Genomic DNA, 13561 nt, shown 5'->3' with positions numbered 1-13561 from the left:
GCTCCTCAAACCAACAAGAGTATTCGAGTATTTTAACCAACAATTTTCTGTCCCTCATTTAAGATATGGTTGCATGATGCCATTACTTGTAATTTCCCACTTTTGGACAACATAAATGTTATAAAAAAAAAAAAATCAAACATCCAACATTTTGGATAGTTTATATGTTAAACTTTTTTTAAAAAAAAATTGAAGTCAGAATATACGTTATAACTCAAGTTGTTTACCAAACGGACCATTAATATTGTATGAGTTGGAGGGATGAAAACAAAAATTTCACCATACATAGCATTTGCATGCAAAACCTGTCATTTTATTTGGAAGTATCATTCATTCCATCATGTTACCATTCATGTCAAAAACATCATTTAAACACTCAAAGGATATCTATCTTTCAGTGTTTACAGGAGCTTCCATTAAGATATTGGGGCAAATTAATGATAAAAATGAAGGTGAGGAAAGAACAACAGGGGATAAAAATCAATCCAATTTATTATGGATTGGCTTGGGGCAAATTAATGATAAAAATGAAGGTGGGGAAAGAACAACAGGGGATAAAAATCAATCCAATTTATTAGGGATTGGTTTAATCTTATCGAAGGAGCTTCAATAGGTCCGAAGGGCATATTTGATGGAACACAGATGATGTACCACTCCCTGTTCGATCCCGATCAACTAGAAGAAATAAAATAAACAAGATAGATGTGATTGCAGATAGATCAATAAACAAAAGAAAATACAGTAACCATGGAATTAGAATTGTATTGATTTAAATGGAAGAGTGGAGAGGTGTCAGTCTATCCTCATTGTAATGAAGAATAGAACTACAGAAATGTAATTGTAAATTTGAAGAAAAAAAAATGTGCAAAGAAAACAGGGTGATCTAAGTATAAAAAATCATAGGTTCAAATTCAGAACTGATAACAACAACTCCAATTGAATGAAATTAGAACTTGTTGCAATTTAAGATTTGTCAACAAAGAATAGAATTAGGAGGCAGAGATGCCAGATCCACCCCATTCCAATGAATTTAAAAAAAAAAAACAAAATTGGTAAAAACCCAGGAAATTCTAATCCTAGCCATAATCATTTACTGCCTTTTTTTATTTTTAGATTTTTTATGAGAAACTTGAGCACATTGGTTTAATGATCAAAACTTTCTTGTAACTAGTTATTTTGAGTTCTCAAGGTTGATAAAACGCAATTTCTTCTTTTCTCTTGTTCAATCAAACACTCATTTGAAATACAATCAAGCGTATTTGAGTATATTAACCAACAATTTTCTGAAATATTCCTCACTTAAAGATGATTGCAGAATACCATTATTTGTAATTTGTCACATATTTTGGACAACATAAATGTTATAAAAAAAAATAATCAGACATCTAATATTTTGGATAGTTTATATGTTAGAACTTCTTAAAGTAATTTAAAATTAGAATATACATTATAGTTCAAATTGTTTACCAAACGGACCCTTAATATTGTATGAGTTGGAGGCGATAAAAACAAAATTTTCACTTTTCAAAGCATTGCATTTGCATGCGAAACCTGTCATGTTATTGTTATTTGGAAGTATCATTCTCAAAGAGGTTTTTCGGTGAAGGAGTTGTGAAAGAATACGCTTTTTTAGGAGCAACGGAAGAGAAGACGAAAAATCCTCTCCGAATCTTCCTTTTCAAAGTCTTCTACGAGTGGCTGAGGGATATTAATCTTCCTCTCGATATTGCGAAAGGGCGGGAGAAAGTGTTTGCAATTTGTCCATTTTCTATGAAACCTCGTAAATTAACTATGTTAGTTGTTTGCCTTCTGCTTCAATTTATCGAAAGAAAGGTATTCGGAAAATAGTTTCATACTCACCCAACACACGGAGTTTTGATGGCCTGTCCTCATGAGCTTTTTCCATTGAGATATTGGGGTAAATTAATGATAAAAATGAAGAAGAGGAAAGAACAACATGGGGAGAAAAAATCAATCCAATTTATTAATATTTTCTTGTCTTCTTCCATGACTTTGGCTGCTTTGTTGAGTAGGTTCATGCCATTCCTTTTTACAGGAATTTGCTGTTTTTCAGCTTGATGAGGGATGTGTAGGATTGGCTTAATCTTTACGAAGTAGCATCAATAGGTCAAAAGGCGTATTTGATGGACAACAGACCAATATCACTGTACCACTCCTTGTTGGGTCTCCATGGACGGAAGAGGCTAAGTTAACCGAAAGATGATTATCGGTGATCTACTTTGAATATTCAAAGTTTGATTTAACGATGAAAAATGAAGAATGAAGAAGAAGACAGCAGAAGAATAGCTGCAAAGGAGAGATTCTTAGTTCTCATTCATGTAAAAACGTGATTACAGATTTGACAGGAATAGAAAAAAAAATATGTTAATAACAAATGTGATAGATGGGCTTGTGCCAACTGAATCCATAATAGGCACATGATAAATCAACCCAAGTGGACTGCATATAGGATCAATAGCATAGACCAAGCCCAACTAACCAAAGCCCAATATTCAACAACTCGCCATGAGGGTAAGAATTGTTTTACGAGAAGCTTGGAGGAGAAGGGCTACTGCGAGGAAACAAGTCAAGAAATCTAAAGATCATCATGAAGATTCTGTCAATCGGTTCAAGAAAATATCCAAAATTGTAGCCTTATATGTACAACCAGTCGGGATAGTCTAATGACTCTAATTGGTTATCTATCCGGACTTAAAACATACCATGTTCTAGGTTAGGAGTTCGAATCAGGACATTTCTTTGTAAAATCTTGATTTCGCAAGTATGTCTCACCTCCGGGCCCCTACCTGCCTGGGTTCCGCTGTTTTAGCGTGGTACGTATGAGTGTTCTAACAGTAGCTTGAGGTTTACTTACAGCCACATGATCCAAAGCTAAGAAACTCGATAAATCATTCTCATACCAAGATAGCATTTGTAAAAGATCTGTAATAGATACTCTCCATTTCTGTCTTGAAAAGAAAAACAAATCTCCATAATACAACTAACTAAAATAATCTCACTCTGATGCCATGCAACCAACACCACGCCTACAAGTAGAAAAACCAGAAACAAAGCACTACAAATAACACCGACCATCAATGGAAAACTCTCCATCACTTCATCCATCTCCTTCTGCTGTCCTGTAAACAAGCAATTCGTAACCCTATGATCGGAAAACGCAATCGCCACGAACTCCAACTCTATATTTCTCATTTTGGAAATCTCCACTTGAATTCCTGGCTTAAACACTGCCAACCCATTAGAAGTCACAAATCCATAGTACACTTTTCCATCATCCCTTTAAAACTATCCGTAAAATGGAAGAGGAAGCAAGAGAGTACACAGTCCTAATAGGACATATAGATAATCAGGGTGTTCACGGAGGAGCAATCCCCGGTCCGGTAGACGGAAGGGAGAATCATTTCAACTGTCAAGAGAGTGCCTGTTGGGAGGAAATTGACAAGCATTGTGGTTTTGGATATGGTTTTTTGAACTCCTTTGGTGACGGCTCGCCTCTTTCGGCCACCCCCGCCGGGGCCAAGACTCAACCTCGGAAGAGTGGTAGTGGCGGCAGTGGATGTGGTATTTGGGGTGGTGGGGTTGCCTTGTAAACTTTGATACCAATTCCTTCAGTTTGTTCCTCCATTTGTGTTTGTTTTTTGGTCGTAGAGAGTGGGTTGTTGATTGTGAGATAAATAAATAGAAGGAAGTTTAAAGAGTTGGTTTAATTGGATTTATATAGAAGAGTTTGAAATACTATCAAGAAATATGCTTATCATTTGAATCGAACTTTGAGCACACACATATGCTTAACTTAACCGATTGTCAACCAAGGCATCTCTCGTTTCAACGAAGGGTTTGTTAGTTGTTGATAGTAAATTATCAAGTACTGAATGCTAACCGCATGTTTTTTTCTATTATACAATTGATTGGAACTTATAGCTACAAAATTCACATCAAATCGATCAAGTATGGATTAATCACTAAAACTTTTTTAAAAAAATAAAAATGGGCTAATTTAATGTTTTACATTATTAATGTTATTATAATTGGTAAATGGTGATATTGTCATAGTAAATTATGTCATTTGGCCCGGTGTTAGTTCGGTATTAATTTGTTCTTTGATTTTGTAGTTTTTTTGCTAGTGTTTGTAAATTCCTATGCCGCTAACATGACGCTAGGTCTAACATTTGTTACTATGAAATGAAGTGTTGGGGTTTAAACCGTTTATTAAAAAAAAAATTAAGTCATGTGTGAAGATAAGGTTTATATAAGAAAGATTGTCAAGGAATTTCGTTATGGAATGATGGTTACATAATTTTTATTGGCGCTACCTCCGAACCCACTGCTTAGTTGTCCTCTTAATGAGTTCGGATATTGAATCCGCCACTATTGCTTAATCAATTATTGATTCAACAATCTAGGGTCTCATGGAAACCACAGAGCAATAACTCAGTTAGTTATATCTCTAGCCTTTGGTTGCTAAGGTCGAGAGTTCGAACCAACTGAGAATATTTCCATGAGGTTTTCCTTGTCTTGTGGGCTTTCGGCCCACTTCAGTGGAGAGGTTAGGAGCCCCATTTTTATTCGCATGGACTTCGGCGCCCTATTCTTACCTATCATTAACGTAATGCGAGCTGTTTTGACGGTCTGACTGAACTGGCTAAAAGACAATTTCAAACAGGATGATTCCTCAGTTACCAAGTCTCATGGAAATATAGTGAACAAGGCAGTTCAGCTAGTGAACATGATTGACATTACCATGTTACCCTTGTTGTTCATGTAATGGGTGTATAATGTTTACCACGTTTGACAATTGAGGGGCGTGTTTTCAGCGTCTCAAATCACTTTGTTACCCTTGTTCCCTCCCTTAACTAGTGTCTACCTGATGGGGGTGGTTCAGTAATTCTACTAGTGCAGATAAACACAAACCTCCATGTCCCAAACCGAAAAAATAACTGCCAGTAACCGCTTTTCCACTACAAAACCAAACCCTCCCACCATTCTTACACTTTTTTCTTTCTTCACTATTCCAAAGCTCTGTCTCTCTCTGCCATGACCAACAACAATACTGAATCAGATCTCCATTTTCGCTTTCCTTCCTCCCCATCTCACAATATCATCCCATATTTTTCTCCCTCTTCAAGCACCTACCAGCCGCCCCAAGACTCCCGCAAAAAGCGCTCCCGGATGATGAAGACAGACTTTGGTGCTGCAGCGACTACGAGCAGTGGTGGCGTCAATGACATTATTTCCAGGCCAATGCAGAGCAAGAAACCCGACCCGTCAGCGCCAAAGATCACTCGACCCTGTAGCGAGTGTGGGAAGAAGTTCTGGTCTTGGAAGGCACTTTTTGGGCACATGAGATGCCATCCAGAGCGCCAGTGGCGCGGTATCAACCCTCCTTCCCAATTTCGTCGACCCTTCTCGCCACCACCGATGAATAATGACGATGAGGCCTCGATGATGATGACGACCACTGAGGAGGACCAGGAAGGTGCAGCTTGTTTGCTTATGTTGGCTTATGGAGATGTAGAGCCACAACCAGAAGTAATTCCTCAAATCCAAGAAACAGAGTCAATGAATTGCAGGTTCGAGTGTTCAAGTTGCAAGAAAGTTTTCGGGTCTCGACAAGCACTAGGTGGTCATAGAGCTAGTCACAAGAATGTCAAGGGATGTTTCGCCATAAACAGAAGCAATGAGGAGGAATTGGTGGAGGAACATAGCAGTGGAGGAGGAGCAGAGGAGGATAATGATATGGTGATGGGTTTAGGACACAAGTGCAGCATCTGTTTGAGGGTTTTTTCAAGTGGACAAGCATTGGGAGGGCACAAGAGGTGCCATTGGGAGAAAGTAGATGATCTCATGAATATTAACATTTCCAAAGATTCAGGTTTTGGCAATGTAGACCTCAATTTGCCTGCTCCAGTTGAACAACATGATCTTGATCATCATGATTGCTCATCATCTTCTTATTCTTCAGGCTTTGCATTGGATTTAAGGTTAGGACTTTGAAGTAAACAGATCACACGACTGTGCTTCTACTGCAGGCCCCTTAACCCGCTTATTATTTTTTATATAGGTAATTAGACAAGTTTAATTAGATTGACTTGTGGGTATTCAGTGATCGCTAAGTATCACTATGTTCTCTGTATCATTGTTGACAAGAAAAGAATCTCAGTTTCTTCTTCTGTTTGACTATAAAATTGGAGTCTGCAAGGTTGAAATTAAGACACTTTTACTAATGAAGTAAAGAAGTTTATCAAGAGGGATTTGTTGAATTGTCTTCAATTTCATTTCACTTGGCTTCTTCTACCCCATAGAATCATGTGCAGAATACAAAGATGTTATTGGGACACTTCAAATTCACCAGTCAAGGTTGCAGGAGAGTAGTTTTGGAGAGTAACTCTATAAGAAGTCTTACATAGATAGGCCAGTTCTAGTTTGTGTTATGGAGAGCAACAGGGTTTGCGGGTTTTGAGTACAAACAAATTCAGTGGTCACAAAGATTTAAGACAGCAGTAAAGAAACTAGAACTTCAAGTCTTCAATAGGCTTTTTTATTATATATTAGCTCATAAAGAAACAATTAGGAAAATTTTAACTTATTAAAACAATTTGGCTACAGCTTCTTGTGCATTATACTTGAGGAGAGGAATCTGGTTCTTTAGTTAATCCATAACTGTCACTCTCTCACTCCTATCAAGTGACCTATTTCTATGCAAGTCATATTTGGCTCTCAGATAAGGAAAAGAAATTGGCATATTGTACCATTCTTATAAGCAGCATCGAGCCAATGCGGACCTTCAAGTCCATTGTAACGCATCCAGAGCTTGTTGGTGAATTTGTTTGTCTCCAGCAGCAGCTACATTAAAACCTGTAGGGTAAAGCAAGAGGTGAAATACCATAGACTGGGGTATAAGGAACATCAGGAAAAAAAAAGTAACAATTTTTTAGCTTGGATAAGGCAGATCAACATTGGTAAGGTAAATCAATGACAGGCATGCTACTGATAGATGGCCATACTAGTCGCGCTGGAATCTGCAGAGGCCTCCCAGCTAAGTTGATGTCCTTTCCAATCAGTTATAACACCTCCAGCACCTTCTATCACAGGTATGAGTGAAAGAAAATCGTATGGCTGATTAAGAAAAGAATAAAATCCTAATCAGATACATGTCATGAAGCTTATTTAATGTAATCAACTATGCATGAAAAGTCGAGCACCAAACTCCTGTTGCATGTGTATGGTCCAAGTTCACAGTGAGATGATGGGAAATCGCAAAAAAGAAGAACTCCTGGTGTTCACCGATTGCAGATTTGAATCAAGGTAGCTTTCAAAATTCAAACATTCATCACAAACTACCGAAAGAATGCCTCTCATATATTTGTATTTCATTTATTGGAACTGGTCAAATATGAATCCACAAGCATGCTACTCATTTAAAGCACACAAATTACCCTCTTTTGTATCCCTAGGAACAGCTAGTGTTATCCACCAGGAAGTACATGCAATTATCATTTCAAAATGTAAATCATAAGTGCACAATTTACCTTGAGACCAGACTCGATTACGAGATCCACATACCCTGAAGCCAAAAGGGCATAAGCATAGCAATCACAGCCATACAATGGCACTTTCACCTGCATACCACAAAAAAGAAAAGCTAAGAGGCAGTAAACATGCAGTTTTCCTCTTCCCTGAAAGAAAGTAGGAAGTCTAATGTTGTTTTAAGAAAGATTGCTCTTAGGAATAGAAAAAGTTACAATATATCAATGCCTTGCTATGGTTAGCTATCAAATGAGACAAGTGGGAGAGAACCCAAGGTCATAGGATGATGTTAGGAAAAAGAGGAGCATGAAAAATTATACAATAAGATACAGGCTTCAACATATACAGATCTAAGTCAGCAAATATCAATTCTAAGACCAAAGTTCCCAAGTTCATGTGATTTTGATTATACTTCTGCTATTATCAACTACCATATACAATTGAAACCATAATTTATCAAGTTAAACAATTGCTATATCCTCTTATCAAGATCTACTTCTCATAGATGAGTGCAAACCTTACTTCTAACACGACCAAATGCCTCTTCGGCCTCTCCACTGAACAAATGTGGGCTTGTTGTATACCTAAACAGATTGAACAAAAAAAGGGTTAGAAAGATACCATAGACATGTAAACGAAATTTTAAATTTGCTATTGCCAGAAGAACAAAAATGCTTGATGTAATAATCACAAGCATTATCTTTTCTTTCCTTGGAGAACTAAAATAATTTAAGAGACATACAAATATGCTTGTGACAATTTTGCACAACTGCGTGTGGAGACGTCTTCTCCATTTAATATTGTTCTCCTTCCAGTTAACCCAACCCATCTCTCTCTTAAAATAGGCTGATCAACTATGCCAATGATCTGGAAAGACATTTTGGTCACTTCAAGAATAAAATACATATGTCTATAGGAGTAGATACTAATCATGCAAATTTAGAAGTAACAATGCACTTTATAGACAGGTCAACTATACGTGACGTACTAAAATGTTTCAAAAACAACACAAAGGACAGAAAAATCCCAAGAATCTTCTACCGTTCATTACTGGTAATGAAAATAATATCAGAGAGTGGCTTTCTATACTAAAATATTGGCATCAATGCAAAAAATGTAACAAGTTAGTAAACAAGTCTCATGCACAAGACTTCTGCAGTGGGCGGTGTCTGGGACAAGCATCATGTACACAGACCTTACCCCAATACCCCCACATGATCTATAAGAGGTTGTTTTCAGGAATTTAACATATGACTTCTAGGTTGCACCCCTACAACTCTACCACTGAGCCATATGTTCGCATGTAAATGTCACGAGTTAAATAAGGAAAAATAATTAAGTGAATCCAGTTAGATTTGCGCAAGTCGAGTAAAAGCTAATCAATGCAAATTATGCAATTAAGCCTTTCCCAAGCCTTTCTTTTCCTTTTTTCCTCACAACCAGATAACAGGAGATCCATACCGGTTTACCCATGTGTAGTAGAGCAATGAGAGTACCAAACAATGGCTTGCCTGAAACAATTGACGGATCAATCACTTGACAAAAAATTTCAATGATTAAGCAGGGGGAGTAATGTCAACAGAATGTAGAAAGAGAATCACCAGTGATGAAGCTCTTTGTGCCGTCTATTGGATCTAAAACCCAGACATAATCTGAGAACTTCTCTTTGCATTGCCACCCATTCTCCTCCCCATAACTGCAATCAAACATATCCATATTAAGCAACAACCAATCAAAACACAAAAAATTACTGCATTATCACAAAATATACCATTAAAACCTACTTCTTCTTTTTGGGATACGTTGTGTTGTTAAAGAAGGGAAAGATCGTTTGTTCGTTGAGTCTAGAAATTATAATTGTAAGAGACTTGAATATGAAACCCACAATTGAAGAAGCCTATTTAAGCTAGTTAACTCAGTTTATTCCTAAACATTTTGGGTACATGAATCCGTAAGTAACTTAGGAGGAATCCACAAGGAAAAATTTAGGTACGTCTATAATTTGGAAAAGTCAAATTCATGACAACTGTAAATTTGATACAACTTCACAATATTTTGGGCTAAATTTGATAGAACATTTCATGGCTTCCGGGTCAAATCCAAAAGAATCATTAGCATAGATCATTATTTCCGTCCCTCACTCAGCATGCAAAAACTAACAAAAAGAAAATAGGGGAAAAAATTCACATAACATACATAGCATGAGAAGGGAAATTTTGTAATATTATCGAGACCATAGCTTCCTCCGCCGCTTTATCTGCTATCGTAACCGGACCTGTAGCAAATTGAGTATCATAAACAAAGAATATGACGAAGCATTGTCAGATAGACTGCAAAGCTCAAGGCAAGTCAAATAGGACTACCAGAAAACAACATACAGAACTAATTCGATATTTTGTCTTTTTATCATATTGCAGTTCAACTATTAAAGAAGCTATCTTATACCCAGTGAAACGTAACATCACCGAAATTCAATCAAATGAGTATAATTCCCGAGAAATAAAGACAGAAAAGGTGAAAAACTCACTCAAATCTTCCTTTTCAAGAATGTCAATTTTTTTCCTAAAATACTTGCGAATAACATCGCCAGCAGCATCTGCGAGCAGGTTAGCGACTTTGGCGAAGCCATCAAGGTCTGCGTCTTCTGGCACTGAATGGACTGCGTCAGTGTGATTGGACGTCTTCGAATTGGAGGTCATGCTGGAGGAGATTTTCGTTTTGAGAGAAAAGGTTGAGGGATTTCTTAGGGATTGAAACGAGAGAATGCTGAAATTGCTTCTGCTGCTGGTGTTGTTTGGGGAGGAAGAGGAATGGAGAGAAAGTGAAGTGAATGGGACGGGTTTGGGAGATTGAGATGCGAGAAAGGCTTGTGATTGATAGATCATTTCGACAACGAACAGAGGATTTAAATAGGCGGGAGAGAGAGCGGGAGAGAGGGAGGGAGAGAGAGACTGAACTGAAGACGGAAGAGTAGAGAGGAGGAAGCTCGGCTGAGAGAGACGGTGAAAAGGAGAAGAGGTTGACGGGTCTAGGCACCGTTAGATTGTGCCCTAATTGATCATTGATGTATATAATGCGATGTCGTTTTGCTGTTCATTAGATGTCTCAGATACTCGTGATCTGCCTGTGCAAACCGTGTTTTTACGCTTTTCTCGTGGTTGTAGTTGTGAACTTTGTGGTTGTATTCTTTTTTCTTTTTGATTAAGGCTGTGTTTGTGTTCATATGTAGCCATGGAGGGACTTGTTACTTTTGCACTGAATACAATTGCTATCTAACCATAACAAATGAAGGAAAAATGAGCATATGTAAAACTCATTTTTTCATAAACATCTGACATGAGTCTAAACTCGAATCATCATATATGTGCGCGCATAAATTTTTTCATCTGATGAGGTTAAGATAAATTGTCATTCGCAATGATACAAGCTTATCCTTGAAAATCTAACATGAGCTTAATTAAGAACAACCATACAAACTTGACCGTCAGACCTATGACACGTAAGTTTCCTCATATGAGATGATCAATATAACTTGGGTCATGTCCTTCTCGATCATACAATTTCTTTAACGTAAGTTTCCTCATATGAGATGATCAATATAACTTGGGTCATGTCCTTCGCAATCATACAATTCATCAATATAACTTGGGTCATGTCCTTCTCGATCATACAATTTCTTTAACGTAAGTTTCCTCATATGAGATGATGATCAATATAACTTGGGTCATGTCCTTCGCAATCATACAATTTATTTACCGTCCAATATAACTCTAAACTCAAGTTTAAACTCAAGTCTGATGACATAAACCTAAACTCAAATGATCCATCAAATCTGTGGGCACCTGAATGAGTGAGGATCAAGATAAATTGAGTGAGGATCAAGATAAATTGGGTGAAAACCCAACGTACGACTAGAAAGATAAGACTCATGTCCTAATTTCAAAGAGCCACAATGGTATTATTCCGGTGGGAAACTCAGGACTTAATTGTTTTACGTCTCATAGTGGTGTGTCCCAATTGTGATAAATTTCATATTGAAAAAAGGGAACTCATGAAAGCCTTATGCCATTACATAAATTTATTGACAGAGTCGTCTATAACAAGCGCTGTTGCATTTCATACATACAAACTGTCATAAACCCAATTAATTATTTGCTGCAACCACACTCTGTGCATTTCCACACAAATTAACACACCCAAATGAAAAGAAAACAAAGACTGCTGCTGCTGTCTGCAGCTTTGCTCTATCTACACATGCAAAAACCATATCACATCATATACTCCCACCTCTGCATGGATAGATCTAGCTAGTTCAGTGACTTCTACTGACCATGGTGCCCGGGCAGTTTTTCCTTGATCTTCTCCATCACGCTTTTCTTCTCATGCTCATTGTGATGCCCTGTGGTTGTAGTGGTGGCGATAGTGGTGCTACCATACGCTCCTGTGGTCTGTGCCGGGTGCTCTTCCTTCTCCTTGTGCTTTCCACCAGTTAGTTTCTCCTTTATTTTCTGTCTCAATCCCTTCTTCTTCTTCGTCGTCCTCACACCATGCTCATCCTCCTCAGACTGAAATCACCCACAAAAGTTATAATAAAAAATTATAATGACATGACACTAACAGAAACAAAATATATACGAAAAATGATAGATCCCAACAGTTAGATATTTCAGTTATCCTAACTGTTGAGCTGGATGCACAAGATACAAGTGCATTAAACAAGCAAGGCCGTCTTAAGCATCGTATAGATACGTATATATATATCTCTCACCGTGCCAGAACTGGAAGTACTGAACGAGAGTTCATGCTCCCCTGTACCCTGTTCTTTCTCTTCCAGTTGCTGCTGTTCGCGAGTACCCTCGTCACCTTCTCCAACAATTTCAGCTTTTTCCATACCACCATGAACTTCAGTCACAGCTCCAACAGCAGCCTCAGGCGCACTCTCTGCACCAATAACTGTATCCGGGACACCAAGAGGCGGCACTTCCGGCTCAAAAGCAGTGGTTTTGGTCTCATGGGCTGTAGTTTCAGTGGTGGCAATGCCGGTGAGCTTCACAGGGTTGCCATGCTCATCAGTTAACTGGACTGGATTGCCACGTTCATCAGTCAGCTGAATTGGGTTGCCGAATTCATCTTTCAAATCAGCCATTGAGAAAGAATATATATTTTTTTTTTTCACTCCAAACACTAAAGAACTCGATAGGCTTTAATAAGGAAACAGAGGACGTCGGTGATGAGAGAGATGCGATCATTACATGCATGTATGAATACACGTGTTTGTAGAGGTGCAGAAGAGACATTTGAATGCAATGACACGATAGAGAGTCGAGTGCACACGTGTGCCATGAATGCCTGTCAAATACTCTGTAAAGGGATTGAGAACATGAGATTGTCCTCAGCAAGTTTGTGCCTTTGTGGATAGCCTCCATTACATACAGGCCAGGAAAAGGAGGCTAGGTGGCCACCTTGAGATCCCCTTTTGGGCCTAAGCTAGCTAGGGCTTAGTGTTTAGGAGGCCCAGCTTGTATGGGCCCTTTATGGGTACTTATTAGACTCTTGAATGAAGGAACCCAGTGGATCTTCTCCGTTAGTCCGTTGGTACTCGTATAAGATAATATAATGTTTTTATCCAAAGTGTAAGTTAATTATTGTATAAATTAATATAATTTAATCTTATTCAATATTTTTAAATAATATGATATTAAGTTTGCATAATATAATTTTTATATAATAAACTGTTTGTAGCCCGTATAAGATAGTATAATGTATAAGTTAATCATTGATGTATAATTTAATTATATTCAGTATTTTGTAGCCCATATAAGATAATATAACGTATAAGTTAATCGTTGATGTATAATTTAATTATATTCAGTATTTTGAAGTAATCTGATATTAAGCTTCTATAATATAATTCATATACAATAGACTGTTTGGTTTTGTTTGTTTTGTTTTTAGACAAAATGATAATATTAGATATGTCAACTACTCTCAATTAAAACAATTATTATTTCTC

General features: G+C 37.6%; 3 protein-coding genes and 1 pseudogene across 3 annotated transcripts; 1 reads left to right on the top strand and 3 right to left on the bottom strand.

The window, feature by feature from the left end:
- Positions 1–3016: 3016 nt before the first annotated feature.
- Positions 3017–3646, bottom strand: LOC119979995 (annotated as a pseudogene).
- A 1190-nt stretch (positions 3647–4836) lies between these two features.
- LOC120006769 (zinc finger protein ZAT3-like) lies at positions 4837–6025 on the top strand. Its single transcript, XM_038856873.1, has one exon. The coding sequence runs from the start codon at positions 5056–5058 to the stop codon at positions 6013–6015; it is 960 nt and encodes a 319-aa protein (XP_038712801.1). The 5' UTR covers positions 4837–5055; the 3' UTR covers positions 6016–6025.
- A 512-nt stretch (positions 6026–6537) lies between these two features.
- On the bottom strand, positions 6538–10589 carry LOC120006753 (bifunctional phosphatase IMPL2, chloroplastic-like). The gene is made up of 9 exons (XM_038856872.1): positions 10076–10589; positions 9745–9823; positions 9150–9244; positions 9010–9059; positions 8291–8415; positions 8066–8132; positions 7551–7640; positions 7026–7137; positions 6538–6876 (listed from the first exon to the last, which is right to left on the bottom strand). Exons 1-9 carry the CDS (start codon positions 10431–10433, stop codon positions 6806–6808), a joined length of 1047 nt encoding a protein of 348 aa, XP_038712800.1. The 5' UTR covers positions 10434–10589; the 3' UTR covers positions 6538–6805.
- A 1115-nt stretch (positions 10590–11704) lies between these two features.
- LOC120004612 (late embryogenesis abundant protein-like) lies at positions 11705–12694 on the bottom strand. The gene is made up of 2 exons (XM_038853987.1): positions 12317–12694; positions 11705–12113 (listed from the first exon to the last, which is right to left on the bottom strand). The coding sequence occupies exons 1-2, from the start codon at positions 12692–12694 to the stop codon at positions 11871–11873; spliced, it is 621 nt and encodes a 206-aa protein (XP_038709915.1). The 3' UTR covers positions 11705–11870.
- Between the last annotated feature and the right edge of the window lie 867 nt (positions 12695–13561).

The sequence above is a fragment of the Tripterygium wilfordii genome, chromosome 2, assembly GCF_013401445.1.
Source record: "Tripterygium wilfordii isolate XIE 37 chromosome 2, ASM1340144v1, whole genome shotgun sequence".
NCBI lineage: Eukaryota > Viridiplantae > Streptophyta > Magnoliopsida > Celastrales > Celastraceae > Tripterygium > Tripterygium wilfordii.
The sequence above is the reverse complement of the archived record's forward strand: the minus strand, read 5'-3'. Positions and strand labels throughout refer to the sequence as shown.